Source organism: Motacilla alba, chromosome 5 (genome assembly GCF_015832195.1).
Source record: "Motacilla alba alba isolate MOTALB_02 chromosome 5, Motacilla_alba_V1.0_pri, whole genome shotgun sequence".
Lineage (NCBI taxonomy): Eukaryota > Metazoa > Chordata > Aves > Passeriformes > Motacillidae > Motacilla > Motacilla alba.
In genome coordinates this window covers 46576658-46592130 of record NC_052020.1, presented here as the reverse complement: position 1 = coordinate 46592130, position 15473 = coordinate 46576658, and the positions used below count along the sequence as shown (strand labels likewise).

General features: G+C 42.6%; 1 protein-coding gene across 5 annotated transcripts in view; it reads left to right on the top strand.

Moving 5' to 3' along the window:
- ITPK1 (inositol-tetrakisphosphate 1-kinase) overlaps positions 1-15473 on the top strand; it is a 153431-nt gene that overhangs the window by 119118 nt on the left and 18840 nt on the right. For all 5 annotated transcript variants that reach the window (XM_038137734.1, XM_038137735.1, XM_038137732.1 and 2 more), the window contains 2 exons: positions 13230-13328; positions 15235-15275. In XM_038137734.1, coding sequence (XP_037993662.1) covers positions 13230-13328; positions 15235-15275 — 140 coding nt within the window. The remainder of the gene's footprint in view (positions 1-13229; positions 13329-15234; positions 15276-15473) is intronic.

Below are 15473 nucleotides of genomic sequence, written 5' to 3'. Positions count from 1 at the left end.
TCCTCTTGAGGTATTACTTGGCTTTTTCATATATACTTCACTGTGGAAACAAATAAATGTAACACATTTCTTTACAACTTTCATTCGTTAGGTCGGTTAATGAGTAGAGCTATAAAAATGATCCAGCCACCAGGGGAAAGGAAAACAACTGCATAAGCTTGAGTTTTGGCAGAGGGGACTTGAGGAAGGACCTGGTTTTAGAAATGTCACAAAAGGAGTTTATCCTTGAGAAAGCTTGTGACAAGATGGCAGTGTGTAGGTGCAAATGGAAGGGTCAGGGATGGTGGCAGGACTGAGTTAGAAGAGGAGGTGACGGACAAACGGACAACCAGCAATGTGCTAGAAGACTTGTGGGCTGTCCTCTAATCAGAGGATGCTCCAGGATTTGAGGGCCTAGACAGTGACTGTTTTGCTGTATTCATCAAAGTGAGGGGATAAAGAAGAGAGAAGTGGAGACATGGTCATTATATGTAGAAAGCACACAAAATTTTAGAATGCTTTAACTTTTAGGGAAAGCACCTCCCATGTGCCTTAAATCCTGACTAGGGGGAGATAGCTGTTATATCAAGTATTAAATGGATGAACCATTTGGGAAAAGTATGCCTCAGTACAACTGGTCTTCATGTCAGCAGATGGGAACTACTTGCAGAGGCAGGTACAACTCCTCCAGCCCAATGCAGTACAAAGAGATAAACAGAAAAAAAGATTTCCCACGCTGCATGAGGGGAGCTCCGTAGTTAGGAAGGAGCAGGAGGTGTAATCCAGGGCTCCTAAGTTGTTACAAGCAGAAGAGTCAGGAAGCAGCAGCAAGCCTGTGCTGAGAAACCCAAGACAAAACCAGAAACACACCTACAGTCAGGTGGTCCAGGGCAATATTTACAGTCCATTTTAAACAAGTAAAATTATATGAGAAAGTTCATTTGGGAGCTAATGCTTGCCAAAGTAGAGAATATGATTCAGGATTTATCCAGTGTTGCTACATATAAACTAAGGAAACTTTTTACAAGAGCATGTAGTGATAGGACAAAGGGGAATGGCTTCAAACTGGAAGAAAGTAAGTTTAGATTTGATATTAGGAAGAAATTCTTCACTGTGAGGGTGGTGAAACACTGGAACAGGTTGCCCAGGGAAGTTATGGAATGCCCCATCTCTGGAAGTGTTCAAGACCAGGTTAGATGGGGCTTTCATTGGTCTAGTGAAAGGTGTCCCTGCCCATGGCAGGGGGATTGGAACAAGATGATCTTTAAGACCCCTTCCAACCCAAGCCATTCTGTGATTCTATGAAATCAGCTACAGGTTACCTGTCTTTTCTGGACTTTGTTCCTAAGTGTTTCTTCACGTGGGCATCTCTTCCACCCTTGCTGTCATACTTGACAGGAGATAGTAGCAAGTTCATGAATCAGGAGTCAGTGTAGTAACTGAAGCCAGAAAATGATAGGTATTTCTTTGTGTATTCAGACTGTACAGGTCAGCATTGTTCCCTGCAAGACAGGAATGCACATTTCAGAAAAACAGGAAGATTACTTTGCAGCAACAGTTCTCGTGAAGGCAATTGTCTGGCAGCAAAGGGCAGTTTATTGCACTTTACACTGTCTAGCTTAAATTTACATACATGTGCAGTACTAGGAGTATACTAACAGTGGGTAGAAATAGATGTGTCCAGAAGTTACTAGTTTGAAACTACTGAATGTGTAAGGTAAAATCACTGTCCAAGTATGCCTGTTTCCATTGGCTTTGCTGGTACACAGACAGCTTGCAGAAACAAGTTGGCTGGAGCCATGCGAGATGAAGTCCCCTTTCTGTCGCAATTATTCACTGGCACATGGCTTTTGGGAGCTCATAGCCAGACTCAGGAGGCTCCTTGTCCTGCCATGTGTGCTGGCACATCAGTCAAGGACTCCATTCTGGTGGAGTTGTCTTTCTTCCCTCAGCATTTTTATTGCCATCTCCCTCCCTCCCAGGTGTTATTGAAGGAGATCAAGTGCTGGAATTGCTACTTTGAAGCACTGAGGTTGTCATGGAATAAATGGCTTGTGGCTGCTGCTAGCTGCTTGACATGCCCAGTGTCAAACCAGGGACACAGACACTGATTGCACCAAAGATGCAGCCAAAGACCTACTCTTACAGTGCCAGAGAAAATAGAAATAGAAACCACTTTGTCCTGGATTCTGTTGGAAGTCTGGCATCTTAGCAGATGACATCCACAGAAATACCAAGCTTGGGCACATTCCCTTCCAATTCAGCAGCCACTACCTCTTCTCCATGATGCTAGAGAGAATCATGCAATACAGGATTTTCTCCTGGCAGCCTGTCAGCAGCAAGGAAATAGTGTCAGCTTCCTACACCAACATGGTTTCAGGATAGTAGGTAAGGACTGCTGGTCCTTGCCTCCCAGTAGTTTCTCACAGATGTTGCCAAGTGTTTTGATGAGTGTTGGGATCTGTTGTGGGATATCTACCCAGAGTGCTTTGCAGTTGTTTCAGAAAAAAGATAACAGAATATGCTGAGTTGGAAGGGATAAGGATCCATCAGGATCATTGAGTCCAACTCAGTGGCACAGCACCATCCCCAAGAGTCACACCATGTGCTTGAGAGCATTGTCCAAACACTTCTTGAATTCTCTCAGGCTTGGTGGTGTGACCACTTCCCTGGAGAGCCTGTTCCAGTGTTCAGCCATACTGGGTGAAAACCTTTTTCTAACATCCATCCTAAACCTCTCCTGAAACTTCAGTCCATTCCCTGAATCCTGTCACTGGTCACAAGGAAGAGGAGATCAGTGTCTGCCTCTCCTCTTGCCCTCAGAAGGAAACTGTAACTGCAGTGGGGTCTCCCCTCAGTGTCCTCCAGGGTGAACAGTCGAAGTGACCTCAGTTGTGCCTCATACACTTCCCCTCAAGGCTCTTCACTCTGCTCATTGCCCTCCTTTGGGCACTCTCTAATAGCTTAATATTTACAGGACTGTCTGAAACTTCAGCAACAGAAACTAATCCAAGGTAAACAACATGGTGTGTGTGCATTCCTTTGCTATAGTTATACTAACATAATTAGAACAGAAAAATACACACTAACAAAGCTTTCCCATCGTTTTCTTTCTGATGTTTGAAATACTTATAGCTTGTTTGTCTCAGCAGCTATTTTTGCTCATTGATTTGGAGTGAGCTTAATCCACCTCACTTGGGAAAAATCATCAAATTGTACCAGTCTCTGTAGTAGGCAGCAGCCTTGGATAGTGTGCCCTACTCCAGTTAAAGCATTGCAAACAAGTGCAGAGCAGAATCCTTTAAGGCCTGAACCAGTGTTTCAGTTACATTTTCCCAAAGTGCTGCAGGATTGTCTACATGATCTTCAATTGAAAATACAAAGTGTTTCTGAATAAAAAGCCTGTTCATTTGAGTTTGTTCCTTTCGTGGCACAAAGTGCAAGCTCTGAATGGTGAGCAATGTAGAAGTCCCACATGCATTAGAGAAGTTTGCTAACCTATGCAAGGACAGTATTAGCACAGGGTATTAGCTTCTTATTTCCCATGTTACATACAAACTTGGGACCATGATCATTTGTTTGTGTTCTTGAGTTGATAGTTAAGTCTCTGCTTAGATATCTGTAAACAGTTCTTTCCACTGTTGTTATTGAAATGCCACATTCTTGCATTTCACCCATGGCACAGGAAGAAGTGCATTGCAGTTATTGCTGTTGTGTAGTTGTGCTTTGAGTGGCTGCTTTACATAAAGGAACTCAAATCAGTGGTCACCAAATCTCTGGCAAATTTTTGGCCTCAAAGCACAGAGATGGCCTCCCAACACAGGTGACAGGAGGTACCTAGGCACAGGGCTGGCTGTCAGCCCTGCTCAGCTGTGCAGTGACAGCAATGTGCCTCTCCTGTTCAGTGTTATCCCAAGATCTTGCTGTGTTTTCTAGATCTATTTGTAAACTCTTGCACTAACTTTGTGTCCACATACATGTGGGCTGGTAAAGTAATAAAAGGCAGGTTTCACATTTCTGCCATAAAAGGCAGAAATTCACATTTCCTCTGCTGTTGCCGGTATGGTTTGGAACAGGAGCCAAAGGCCATGTTCCTCTCTGGCTCAAGCTGGGGCACAGGTGCTGCAGGAGTCTTGCTGCACTATGGGGGCTTGAACTAAGCATTGAATGATACTGTCAGAGCCCCTTCCAACGTGTCCCTGGGATACCTCTACCTTGGAGGCAATTTTGTCATTATTTTGCACTCCTTGTGGGCTGCTGCTTTGCCTCTGACACAGCATGTGTAGATGGGAAGTGGTGTTTGTTGAAAGCCTGGGACATGCATTGTGTACTATCTCCCAGGATTTATCTTCCAAAAGCTCATTAAACTGATCTGGTTAAGGGCCATCAACCCTCTTAGATTAGAGATATAAAGAGCTTCAGTGGACTCTGCTCATCTGGGTACTCTAATATCTTGAAATGAACTCCATCACTGACAAGAAAAAGCTGCCTACGTCATGTCTGCATTTTCTATTCTATTAGACAACGTACTCTGTATAATATAAGGCAAGACTGATTCTTCACCTGAGAGGAACTAACTGGTTAAAGTGAGTAGAGTTACATACTAATAAATTCAGTAAGGAGTTCAGCATTGGGTCTTCACAGCTTACCTTAGATTCCTGGGAATGATGAGCATCTGATGAGCAAACTGGTGCTCTCTCTGCCATCAATTTCTCATGTGAATCAGCTGACAGGGAAGTGCACACCACTATCTGTTCCTATCCACCATCTAGGCCAGGGCAATGCAAACCAACATCCCAACAGCTCCTGTCCTAGAGCTGTGTAGTTTGTAAGTAGAAATTCAGCTTGGAAATTGTTTTGTATTAGTCTAAAAAATGTCTTATCTCAGTATTTGGGAGAGGAAACATTAAAAAAAGCTGCATTTGGCCATTATATACCTTCTGTATTTCATGGGAAAAGGTCGTATTTGGACAGTGGTGCTTGCCTTTATTATTCTACACAATAGGGTTGTCTGTGTTGGTAAGAATACTAAAATTGGGCACATTTGCCACTTGAAAATGGCAATGCTAAGTATAATTCCTGTATTCAAAATACATAGGTAAGCATATAAAACAGCAGATACACATTATTATTTAGAGACAGTTGAGGTGGTTTTAATCAGGGTTCAGGTATTCACAAAGAATCTGACATTTGCATTTTAATGTAGAGCAGACATGCAGAGTGTATTTTGCATAGTCTGTCTTCTTGAAATGCCTTTGGGGTTTTGCAGATACCAATACATTCAATGCCAGTGTTCTGAGCAGAACATTATTAGGGTAAAAATGCAGAAAATACTGCTTTGCATTTGCCAGATAATCCCTTTCATTTCTTTCCTTGATGAGGAAAATTGCTTTCATTCTTTCTGTAACATTGGAAATACTCCTGCCTGTAAAATGAGTCCACAAGTTTTGGTACAGGTTCAGTGCTATAAGGAATAAATGTTACTGTTTCACCCAAAACTGTTTTAGCAGGTTTTTTCCACTCTTCTTCATTACTCATAAGAGAGTTTTGTCTAACACTCTTATCTACAAAGAGCCTAAGAAGCACCAGGTTTATGTCCTTCTCCTGGACAGATAGTTTATTTGCCTCTTTTTCTGTTGTTATTGAAATGCCTCCTTCATTTGCTGTGGTGAGGTGTGCTTGGTTTTTTAAATTCAACTGCAAAGTTTCTTGTTCCTTGCATTTGCAGGGTGGTGAGTAACCCCTTTTACCTGCTGAAAAATGAGACTATTTGATGATGAACACCCATCTCCCAAGCCTTTGCTCCTGAATGACAATCATTTTTCACTACTTAAACTGTTACATGGCACATTTTAGCAGGCTCAGTTAATGACTGTGTTTCACCACAGGTCTGTTTTAACTGAAGGCACGTCTGTAGCTGTGCTCCTCTACTGTTGGGTGCCTGTGAGGCTCCATCAGCACAAGTGAGCAGAATGCTTTTCTGCAAAACCTGCCTCTCTCAGCCTGAGCACCCACAGGATGACATGAATTCCTCTCTCGGGAATCAGAAAGATTCTGCTCATTAAGGAAAGTGGGCACAAGATGAAAGCATAAAGCTAAAAATTAAAGGAGGTTCTGATGCAGACCAGAGCTTTGTGAAATGGTTGTCTCTGAGGAAGAGTTCATCGGGGAGAAAAAAGTCCATCAGGCTGGCTTTACTATGACCTTTGCCTTTATTTCTTTATGGTTTATGCTTTCTCTTTAGTCTGAGCTGATTTCATCATGTTCAAAACCCATAATTAGCACTGCTAAATTGCATGGAAATAACAAGTTATTGTGAATTTTTTTGAATAGTTTCATATTTATATTCAGTTTTGAGATTTCGTCACTCGCTGCCCAGATGCTTCAAAATCACTACTTTTTTTAAAACCCAGGCTGTTGCTCTGCAGATGTTCCATTTAACACAGATATTCGGTGTGCAGTTCTTGTATTTCAAGCGAGGTTAAGCTTGAAATTGTGCCCTCAAAGCTGAGTCTGCTCTGCCCTCTTGTGTCCTCGGAATGTGTTGCCAAATGCTCCCCAGATACAGCTACTTTACCCTTAAAACTGGAATTTTCCCCTGAGAGACTTAAAGAGTGAGATGCAGACACATGGATATTCATATATGCGTTGGTTTTTTCAGCGATGAGTATGGATCAACATATGTTTGAACTAAATCTGTTCTGGCAATATTCCTCACGCACATGCATTTCTGAGGGGAAGGGAAAACAATTTGAGAGTATCTTTAATACAGCATGAAAGTGCTGAAATAAACCTGTTAAAGTTGTGGGGTTTATGAATAAAGCTTTTAGGCTTATGAAGCTTTAATGAAAAATTACCTACTAGAGGGAGGAGTGAAGAAGAGGTTCTTCCAGTTCACAGGGACTGGGCTGCTGTGAAGTTGGGGTTGGCTTTGCTTGACTGACTCCTTGATGTAGCAACTTTTGACCTTAGCAGAAGTTACAGTCCAAAGCTATAAGTGTACAGTCAATAAAGGGATTCAAAGGGCAAAACACTCTGTCATGTAGTGGTTTACAATACCTTTGAGATAAGATTTAGCTGCATGCTTAAAAAAACCTCGCCAGCTTCTCTGTGTGATTGGGTTTTTTGGTTGAAAATGAGCTCAGTAGGCAGGGGTGAGCTGAGAATTCAGATTTCTTCACCTTACTGTATTAGGAGGAAAAGACATTGCCCTGGCTGTGTATCCTCTCTATTCCCACAGGAGCAGAGTGCCACAAGCTGATGGAAGCTACAGTGAAGCAGTTTACTGAAAATATATTTATTTTTAAAGAGTGTTAAATGTTTTCAAATCACAGTGAAAACTATTCTATTTAAGAGTGATTTTTTTCAACAAAGTAGGAAGTTTAGAGTTTGTTCCCATCTGCTGTAAATCTTTCTGATACTTTAAGGCTTAACATTTGCTCCATGAGTGTTAGATGATGAGCCAGTCCTGATTTTGAGATGGATGGTTTTGTGCTTTTCTTAAGGGTGTTAAGCACTTTTCAAAGCAGCTTTGCCATTTTTCTGCATACAGCATTGTGTGATGTGGAGGTTGTGTACCCAGTCTTTTCAGGAATAATACTGACAACCTTTCCAGGCACAGACAGCAACTCAGGCACAAGCTGTGCTCCTTTTGGAACTGGAAAGCAGAATTAAGGGATCTAGGTGTGCCAAGTCTGTTGCACACCTGGGGGACTCCAGGCCTCCACTTGTGCTCCTTCAACAAACTGCATCTTCCTTTCATCTGTTTCAAAAATTCACTGTGCCATCTTATTTTACCCTTCCCTGTCCTCAGCACGCCCCTCATTTGGTGCCTCTTTTATCTTCTGTGTGTAAACAAAGAAGGCACTGCTAATAATGAGTATTGAGCCTGGGCAAGATATGATATTCATCAGCAAACACCTTCTGGTTTATGTTTTTCCAGTAACACTCTCAGGATTTTGGTTGATGATTCTCAGACTGAAGCTTCTGACAGGTAGTTTGTTCAGCTGCTGTAATGACCCCAGGAGCATCAAAAAGTCTTTTTCCTGGAACTCCTTTAACTAGCTCCATAAAGCCCTGCCTGGCCAAGGGGAGGTGAAGCCTTCTCCCCTTCATAAATGGAAGTTCAGAGTTCGACTGTATTTGTTGACTGCATTGTGGTTTTGAGGAAAGAGATTGGTAGTGCTGAGAATAAATACTCTTTTTTCCAGCCTGTCTGCTGCACTTCCTTATCCCTAGACTAGGTGGTGAAGGAAAGTGAATTATGAGGTAGGGAAACATGTTTAGACAGTAAATCTGCAGTTTAATAGGCAGTGGCCTTCTCATTGTATTTCTTTTCTGGACAGGTTTTGAGCTATTCTCATAGATGACCATAAATTCTCTTTAAACTCTTTTTCTGAAGACAAGGAAATATAGTTTGTTGATCTATAAATGCAGGGCATTGGATCTGTAATCTATTATTTGTTTTCTTACCTGTCCAAAATCATAAGGACCAAAGAAATCTGAATAAATTCATCTTCTCTTATGGTTTCTCTTTTCCCCTCAGTCATCCACAGCTGCCCACCGTGTTGGTACTTTTATAGTACAAGGTATTTACCCTTATCAGAAACCATCTCAGGAGGCTGTCTTGTACAGCCCTGTCACAGTGGTTTCCATTTATTTTTAAGACTTGCTTCAACTAGGAACAGCCATGTATTACTCTTATTTTTCCTCTATCCATTTTGCCTGGCTACTGAATGGGAGTGTGTATTGAGTGTTTGGCCTCTTGTACCTTCTCTTGGGGGTTTGGGTATCCCGTGACTGTTTGGCAGGCTGTCTGCAGGCCACCAGGGTGTCCTGAGTAGAGAAGCATTACTCAGCATCTCTTACTAAAGCAAGTCCTGAGCACAAAGAATTCCACCAATTCTCACTGCCAGAAAATGCTTTTCCCCAGCCAGTTTTTAGTCTGCATCTTCCCCATCTTCCCATCCCATCGCTCCTGTCACTGTTGTAGAATTTCATCTACAATAATCCCCTCCTGGCACTGACACCCTGGTTTGAGTGCTCTGTCACCTCTCTGTTATTGGTTAGCTGTGTTAGTCATCCTGTAAACTGGCCATCATCAGTCTAGCCCTCATAATAATGTTGCTGCTCCATGGGAATGGAACAGCACTCTGACAAAGCTCACCCCACAGCAGGGTGTGCCAGAGGTGACTGCCCTGGTGCTGTGATTGCCTGTCACCTGTGACCTGTTAGTGCCAGCTTCCTTGCTGTCCTCAGGCATCCCACTGCAAACACTCCCCCTGCACTTGCAATGAATGTGCTCCCTCCAGCCATGAGCTGCATTTAGAGGTGATGGAGGGATAAAGTTCAGTTCTGAAAGAACAGAAATAGTGGTTGAAAAATGAACAGCCTAGATGAGAGATGGGGATGGGAATGAGAAAAAATACAGAAAGTAAGAAAGAGGAGAGAGAGAGAACTCCCTCTGAGATCAAATAATCTTGAAGAGAAGGGAGAATATCTAAAGGCAAATATGGAAAACAGATACCACAAAGTTTGTGCTAAGGCGTGCAATAAAAATGAGGACAAAGATGGGGGAGGAACAGAGTGACAGGATTGTGACTTTTAAATTTAATTATAATATGTTGTTTTTAACAACAAAAGTGCTACAGATACTTTTGGTACTTGTCTGAAGTGAACGCTGAACATTCTGATCTGAAGAATCTTTCCTTGTTGCTGTTAAGTTGGCATTTCTGGATCTGACAAGGTTCACCTGGAGTCATGGCCATATTTCAAAGGCAGGACTCTCAGTGACAACGACAACCAGGTGCTTAGAAAATAAATACCATTCTCTAAATGTGCACTGTAGCAGGGTACAGAATCCTAATTCACAGCAGTCTGTAGACTTATGGACTGACTTTTCCTGCTGATATCTTTGGTCCAGCACAGGCTGCGTGAAGGAAGATGGGCTAATAGTTGTGGTCATCTGCTTATTGTGTGACGCAGTGTATGCACCCAAAGGGAGGGGGGAAGTGCCTGATTTTTAGTTTCAGATCCCAAGTGAAAAGATCAGAAACTGCATATGGAATAATCTCTTGGGATTTAAGGTCACTTGTGCATAGCCAAGGGTGGAAGATGAGGCGGAATTTTTCCAAACTTGATGTTTTAGAAGAAGACTCTTCCACTCAGCAGCACAGCACAGAGCTGAGTACTGATGGTAGAAAAGCAACAGCATCAGCTCCATGCACAGGTTCTGGGTTGTATCATGTCTGTGTCCTGACAGAGTCACTTCTGCTAGGAGGGTATGGCCAGTGCAGCTACACGGGAGGGGTGACATGGCTGTGGCCTTAACCTGTAGGAGTTCTCAGACTGCTTTTATTAAAGTACTTTGTTCACACTGGGCTCTCAGGTGCAAATGAGAATAGTGTTTGGTTTTAGACTGGAGGGTTAGGCTGGAGCATCAATACAAAGGGGGCAGCAGTGGAGCCAGAATCATGATGCCCTTCTCATCTCTGGACTGTTATGTTTACTTCTTTGTGTATATTTACTGTTGTTCTTTTTGGCAACGGTTTCCCATGGTGTCTTGTCACTGCTGGTTTGCAAAGAAGCGGTGACAGTGCCAAGAGTCCAGCACCTGACCACAGCTCAGTAAGTCCACACTAAAGCAGCTTACTTACTCAGCAGGAGGGGAGAGAAGGTTCAGTGTACCACTGGGGGTCATTTGCACTGTGTGGGTCACATGGTGTAGTTCCAAGCTGATGTAAATCAGTACTGAATTGACTCTCAGCCATTGACTGAGGTCTGTCCTGGACCTCGGTGCAGAGACTGCTGTCACTCTGATAGCGGGAGCTGCGTGATGAGAGAAAGCTTCAGCATGTGTTTTCCACCCTGGGAAAGAGGAGAGGATGATTGCTGGAGGACTTTTTATTTTAACCTGCAGCTGTCTTTAGAATTTCAATGTGTGCAGTTAAACTCAGAGCAGCAGTTTTCTAGCAGTAGGCTCTACTGAAATCTTGTGTTGAGTGAGGATTTATTTGTCCTCAGGTCTGGCTGTGAATTAATGGTCTGTTTTAGAGGTTTCAGTGGGCTAGAATTGCCTTCTTGATAGAGAAAATGCCAGCGCTATGCAAACTCAGCAGGAGCACTTTGAGATGCTAAGAGTCTTTTTGCTACTTTTTGTTGATCCAGGTGGTCCTTTCTAAGTACAAAGTCAAAGAAATTACTGTTTGCCCCTTCCTTCATCTCCCCATGCAAGTGTCATGTAGTCAGCAGGAGCACTGAATCCTCCCTGTCTCCCTTTCCTGTTTGCATGAGAGAGAAACGGAGGGAAGCGAGATGGAACCATACGTTCCTCTGCATCTGCACTCTGAAGGCAAAGTTATTTGTGAGCCTTGAGCATGTGGGTGGGAGAGCTGCCAAGCCAAAGTTGTTCCCAAGTATCTGTAAACTAAATCTTATTCCCTAAATTCATCCAACTAAGGAACTTTCACTCTGGCAAAGGCTTGTAAATATTACAGTACCTGTCACTTTTGGATGCTGCTTTCTGTTTTCATAGCAGCAAATTTAAAGCTTTGAAATCTGGGATGTTTAGTTTACTTTGGTAGAGGTTGACCTCAAAGCATCAATCTTTCTGCTCCTTTTAGAATCTATGAAAATAGCCTTTTCTCAGAAAACTTCTTGTAGTGACAACACTGCTAATGAACAGAGTTCTCAGATACTCCAAAAGTTTGGGGATGTATTGAGATATGTGTACCAAAATATAGAGAATTTTGCATCTCTGTTACTTTCAGTGATGCAGTTTTCTTTACATATATACTTACAATGAAGGGAAAATTATTAATCTAAACAATGTTTATAAAGTGATTTCTGAATGCATGTCTGTCTCAGAGTTATGTTTAGCTCTTTGCTGGGGTTTTAGTTCACATGTACTTTTCAGTTTCTTCACCATCTGCACACCATGGCCTCCACTTGTTTCAATTCAGCCATGCTTTCCTTATTTTCAAGACAAGTTGCTGGTTTATAAAAACCTGTGACTTGAGTTTGCCAGATGCAGTTGCTCCCACCATTTGTGCTTGTCTCCAGATGCTTCTTGGAGGAAGGTGTCATCCTTTTTCTCTTGAAATATGTCTGAAAAGTGAGTCTTGGCAGACCCGTTCTGAATTGCGTTCAGTGCTTGTGTTCAAGTTATAACTCATTTGTGGCTCCGAAGTTAACCTGGCCACAGCTCAAACTCCATTAAAGTAGTACTTTTTTAAGGCTGTGCTCACTGAGGAGGTGATTTAAGTAGTCATTCATATTTGTGAGATGTCCTTGATTTGACTTAGTCAATGCTGTCAACATGCACACAGCTTGTCTGAAAACCTGGGAGCCTGCTGACCTGTCTCAAAGCTATGGCTGAAGCCAAGGCTCTCTGTACACTTCAGATTGCAACCCAGCCCTTTTAAGCAATTTTTGTGCAAGTCCTATGAGTCCTACAGTGGTTTCTGCCTTTCCTGCTGCATTCCATGGGGAATCTCAGTTCTACAGGGAACAGGAAGTGCATCCTAGAGCAAGTCCACTTACTGAGTCACTAAGAGGGCTGGTTTTTGACTCCAGCCTTCCCACAACCCCATGTGAACAAGCACAGCAGTGGCAGAAACACTCTGGAGCAGACCTGCTCCATTAAATTTTACCATGGTTCCCATGATTCTTCTCTTTACCCAGAACTTGCTTAGCAGTCTTGACATGGTGCTATCTCAGCAGTGCTCTGGTTGGCTTTGCCAGACCAAATGAACACTGCTTTCATGGCAGAGCCATCGCAGAGAACAGCAGAATGTTCTGGCACCTTGTCTGAAGTAAATACACACTGGAATCTGCCACCTGAGGAGCCCTACAGGAGATATGGCTTTCTGAGACTGCCTATTCTAGGTCACATTTGCAGACTATTCTGTTTTTTGTAAAATGCTTTGGAAAATTATGCTTGAAGGAATAAAAAGATCCTAGTTGCTTTTCACCTCACTGGCTAAGTCACGTGCAGTGTGTTCCTAACCAGGTGATCATTTTTGCTGCCTGTGAAAATACTGGCTTTATATTGCCATTTAAATTGCATGAAAATTGAGCCTTTCATCTTCTGAAATGTTTCCAGAAACCCAAATTGAGGCCTGGCTTACAGTCCTTTTGGGTGCTTTAATATAAGCTGACTATTAAGAAGCAGTTAGTAGGGAAAGAGCTGGTAATGATGCAGCTGAGGAGCTAAACCATTCATCTTCATTTGAGTCTTTATTTTCTTGCAGATGAGAGGATCTGCTCACCACCCTTTATGGAGCTGACAAGTGCCTGTGGAGAAGATACCTTGAAGCTTATAGAGAAGAATGGACTGGCATTCCCATTCAGTATGTACATGAGCTTTTCTTTGGTGCTTCTAGTAGGTTCTAAATACTGCACATGCACCCCCCCCAAAACACAGCCAACATTGTAGGAGTGTGGGTTTCACTGCCAAAAGTGTCAAGGATGGTAAAACTTTCCTGAAACAAATGCTCTAAGGCAGTCTGCTTGGAATGTGGAACAATCCCCCTCCCTATCAGCTTTTACTTTGCCTTTTATTGATGTTCCTTACTTTCAACACCTCGCTACAGTAAACATGCATTCCTGGGAAATGCTAATAGTTCTAACAAAGTTAGCCTCTTGCCCTGAACTTGTGCAAGATGTTTCTCCTGCCAGCTGCATTCATTATTTTTCTTCAGAAAATCACTGCCTTGCTGATTATCCTCTTTTTTCACCCACCTCTCCCTTTCCCTGGTCCAGGGTACAAACGTAACCTTAGAGGGTAAAAGAAAGAGGGTTAACACAGGTAACAGACTCCAAAGGCCCACAGCTCAAACAGCTGCTATAAACTGTTTGTGCTTTGTAGCAAGTTTCATTGCAGGGCTTGTGCTTTAATTGGTTCCTTTATTTGATTCCTTGCAGTATAAAGTGAGCAGGATCGTTAGTCGGTGTTTGTTCCCTTGCTGCTTGCCTCATTTGTAAGGTTCAGAGGTAAAGTCGTGTGGAAAAAGCATGTTTTGCCCTCCCTGCCAACGCTCTCCCAAATGAGGCAGGTCTCCTGAAGATAGGTTGTGAAGCAGTACTTTAAATCTCATGATGGCTTTCATGGCTTTGCCCTCCTCTTCACACTGTGCCCTCAACACAGACTGACTAGTCCTCAGTAGTCAGCAGCATATGTTCAGGAGGTCTGAATCAAACCCACTAAATGATGATGAAATTACAAAATAGCACTGAAAATTAATATACCTTGATATTCTGGGAGTGTTTTTTTCATTCTCCTGTCTCTGTTTTTGTTTTTTCTTAAAATGGTCCAGCTCTCCAGAGCACATGTCTGTGAGACATCATAAACCATTTTGTAAAGTTTCAAGTTACCAAGTTATTTTGGACTCTAGTGCAGGTTATCTCCCTTTCATAGCTCCCTGTCCTCTTGCCTGGCAATTTGATTCTTCCAACAACCTGGAAAAAAGTCTTGTCCTATCCACCCTCTCACTTCTTGCAAGATTTCATCTCCTCTTCTTAACACATAAGTAACATCAGCCCTAGTCATTGTGTGGGCCCTAAGGTCTTCAGCTCTTTGGCCTCATAGTAGAAGGAGCTTTTTGTTTCTTTCCTCTTTCTGGTTTTACTCCTCCTCTTAATCAGGATGGAGCTGAGAATCAGGATATACAGAGCAGATAAATGTGAATGAGAAAGAAAAACTGCTAAGCTTTCTGCCTTTTTCTGTCCTCCTTTGTGGTTGCCTGTGAAAAATAAGTTATATCTTAGTTTGGCTCAGCCTGTTACATTTCCTGCTCTTCCCTGAAAACAGGGAGGTAAGAAAATAAGTTGGTTTTGAGTGTGTCCCAGTTCCTTTGTTTTAAGGACAGTGGTGTTTTGTGGTACCTGTAAAGTAGCTCTAGCCTCAGAAAAAAAAAATTACATAGTTGTAAAAATGCTCTCTGAGTAGACAGGATGCTAATCCTAATACTAGTACTAACTTCTTAGCTGATGCTTTGCAACTCTGTCCAGTCCTAATAAAGATCTGTGCTTGCACCTTAGTTACAGGGAGGAATTGAGAGAGCAGAGCTTGGAGCAAGCCAAGCTCTGCAGTGATTGAGGACACTGTTCCATCAAAGACTGCCACTGGTGTCTGTTACAGTCAATGCCTTGGTCTGGTGGACTCCAGTGTTTGCATGTGTGGGTGGAAACAGGATTATAAAGCGTTTGTGTGTTCTGTTTCAGTGGTGAATTGTCCTTTCTTTTTTATTTACCCAGTTTGTAAAACCAGAGTGGCCCATGGAACCAACTCTCATGAGGTGAGTTAAACATTTTTGCAGTATTATTCACCTGCTTCCAGTCGTGTCCTGTCCCCCACTCCCCCTGTGGTGGTTTGGCTGATGATTTCCAATCCTGTAGTGGGTAGAAAGAGGGCTGTGCCCAAACACGTTTTCTTCCCCACCTTTTCCTCATGCTTAATTGCAGCATTATTTTTTAAAATATCTGAAATGAAGTTA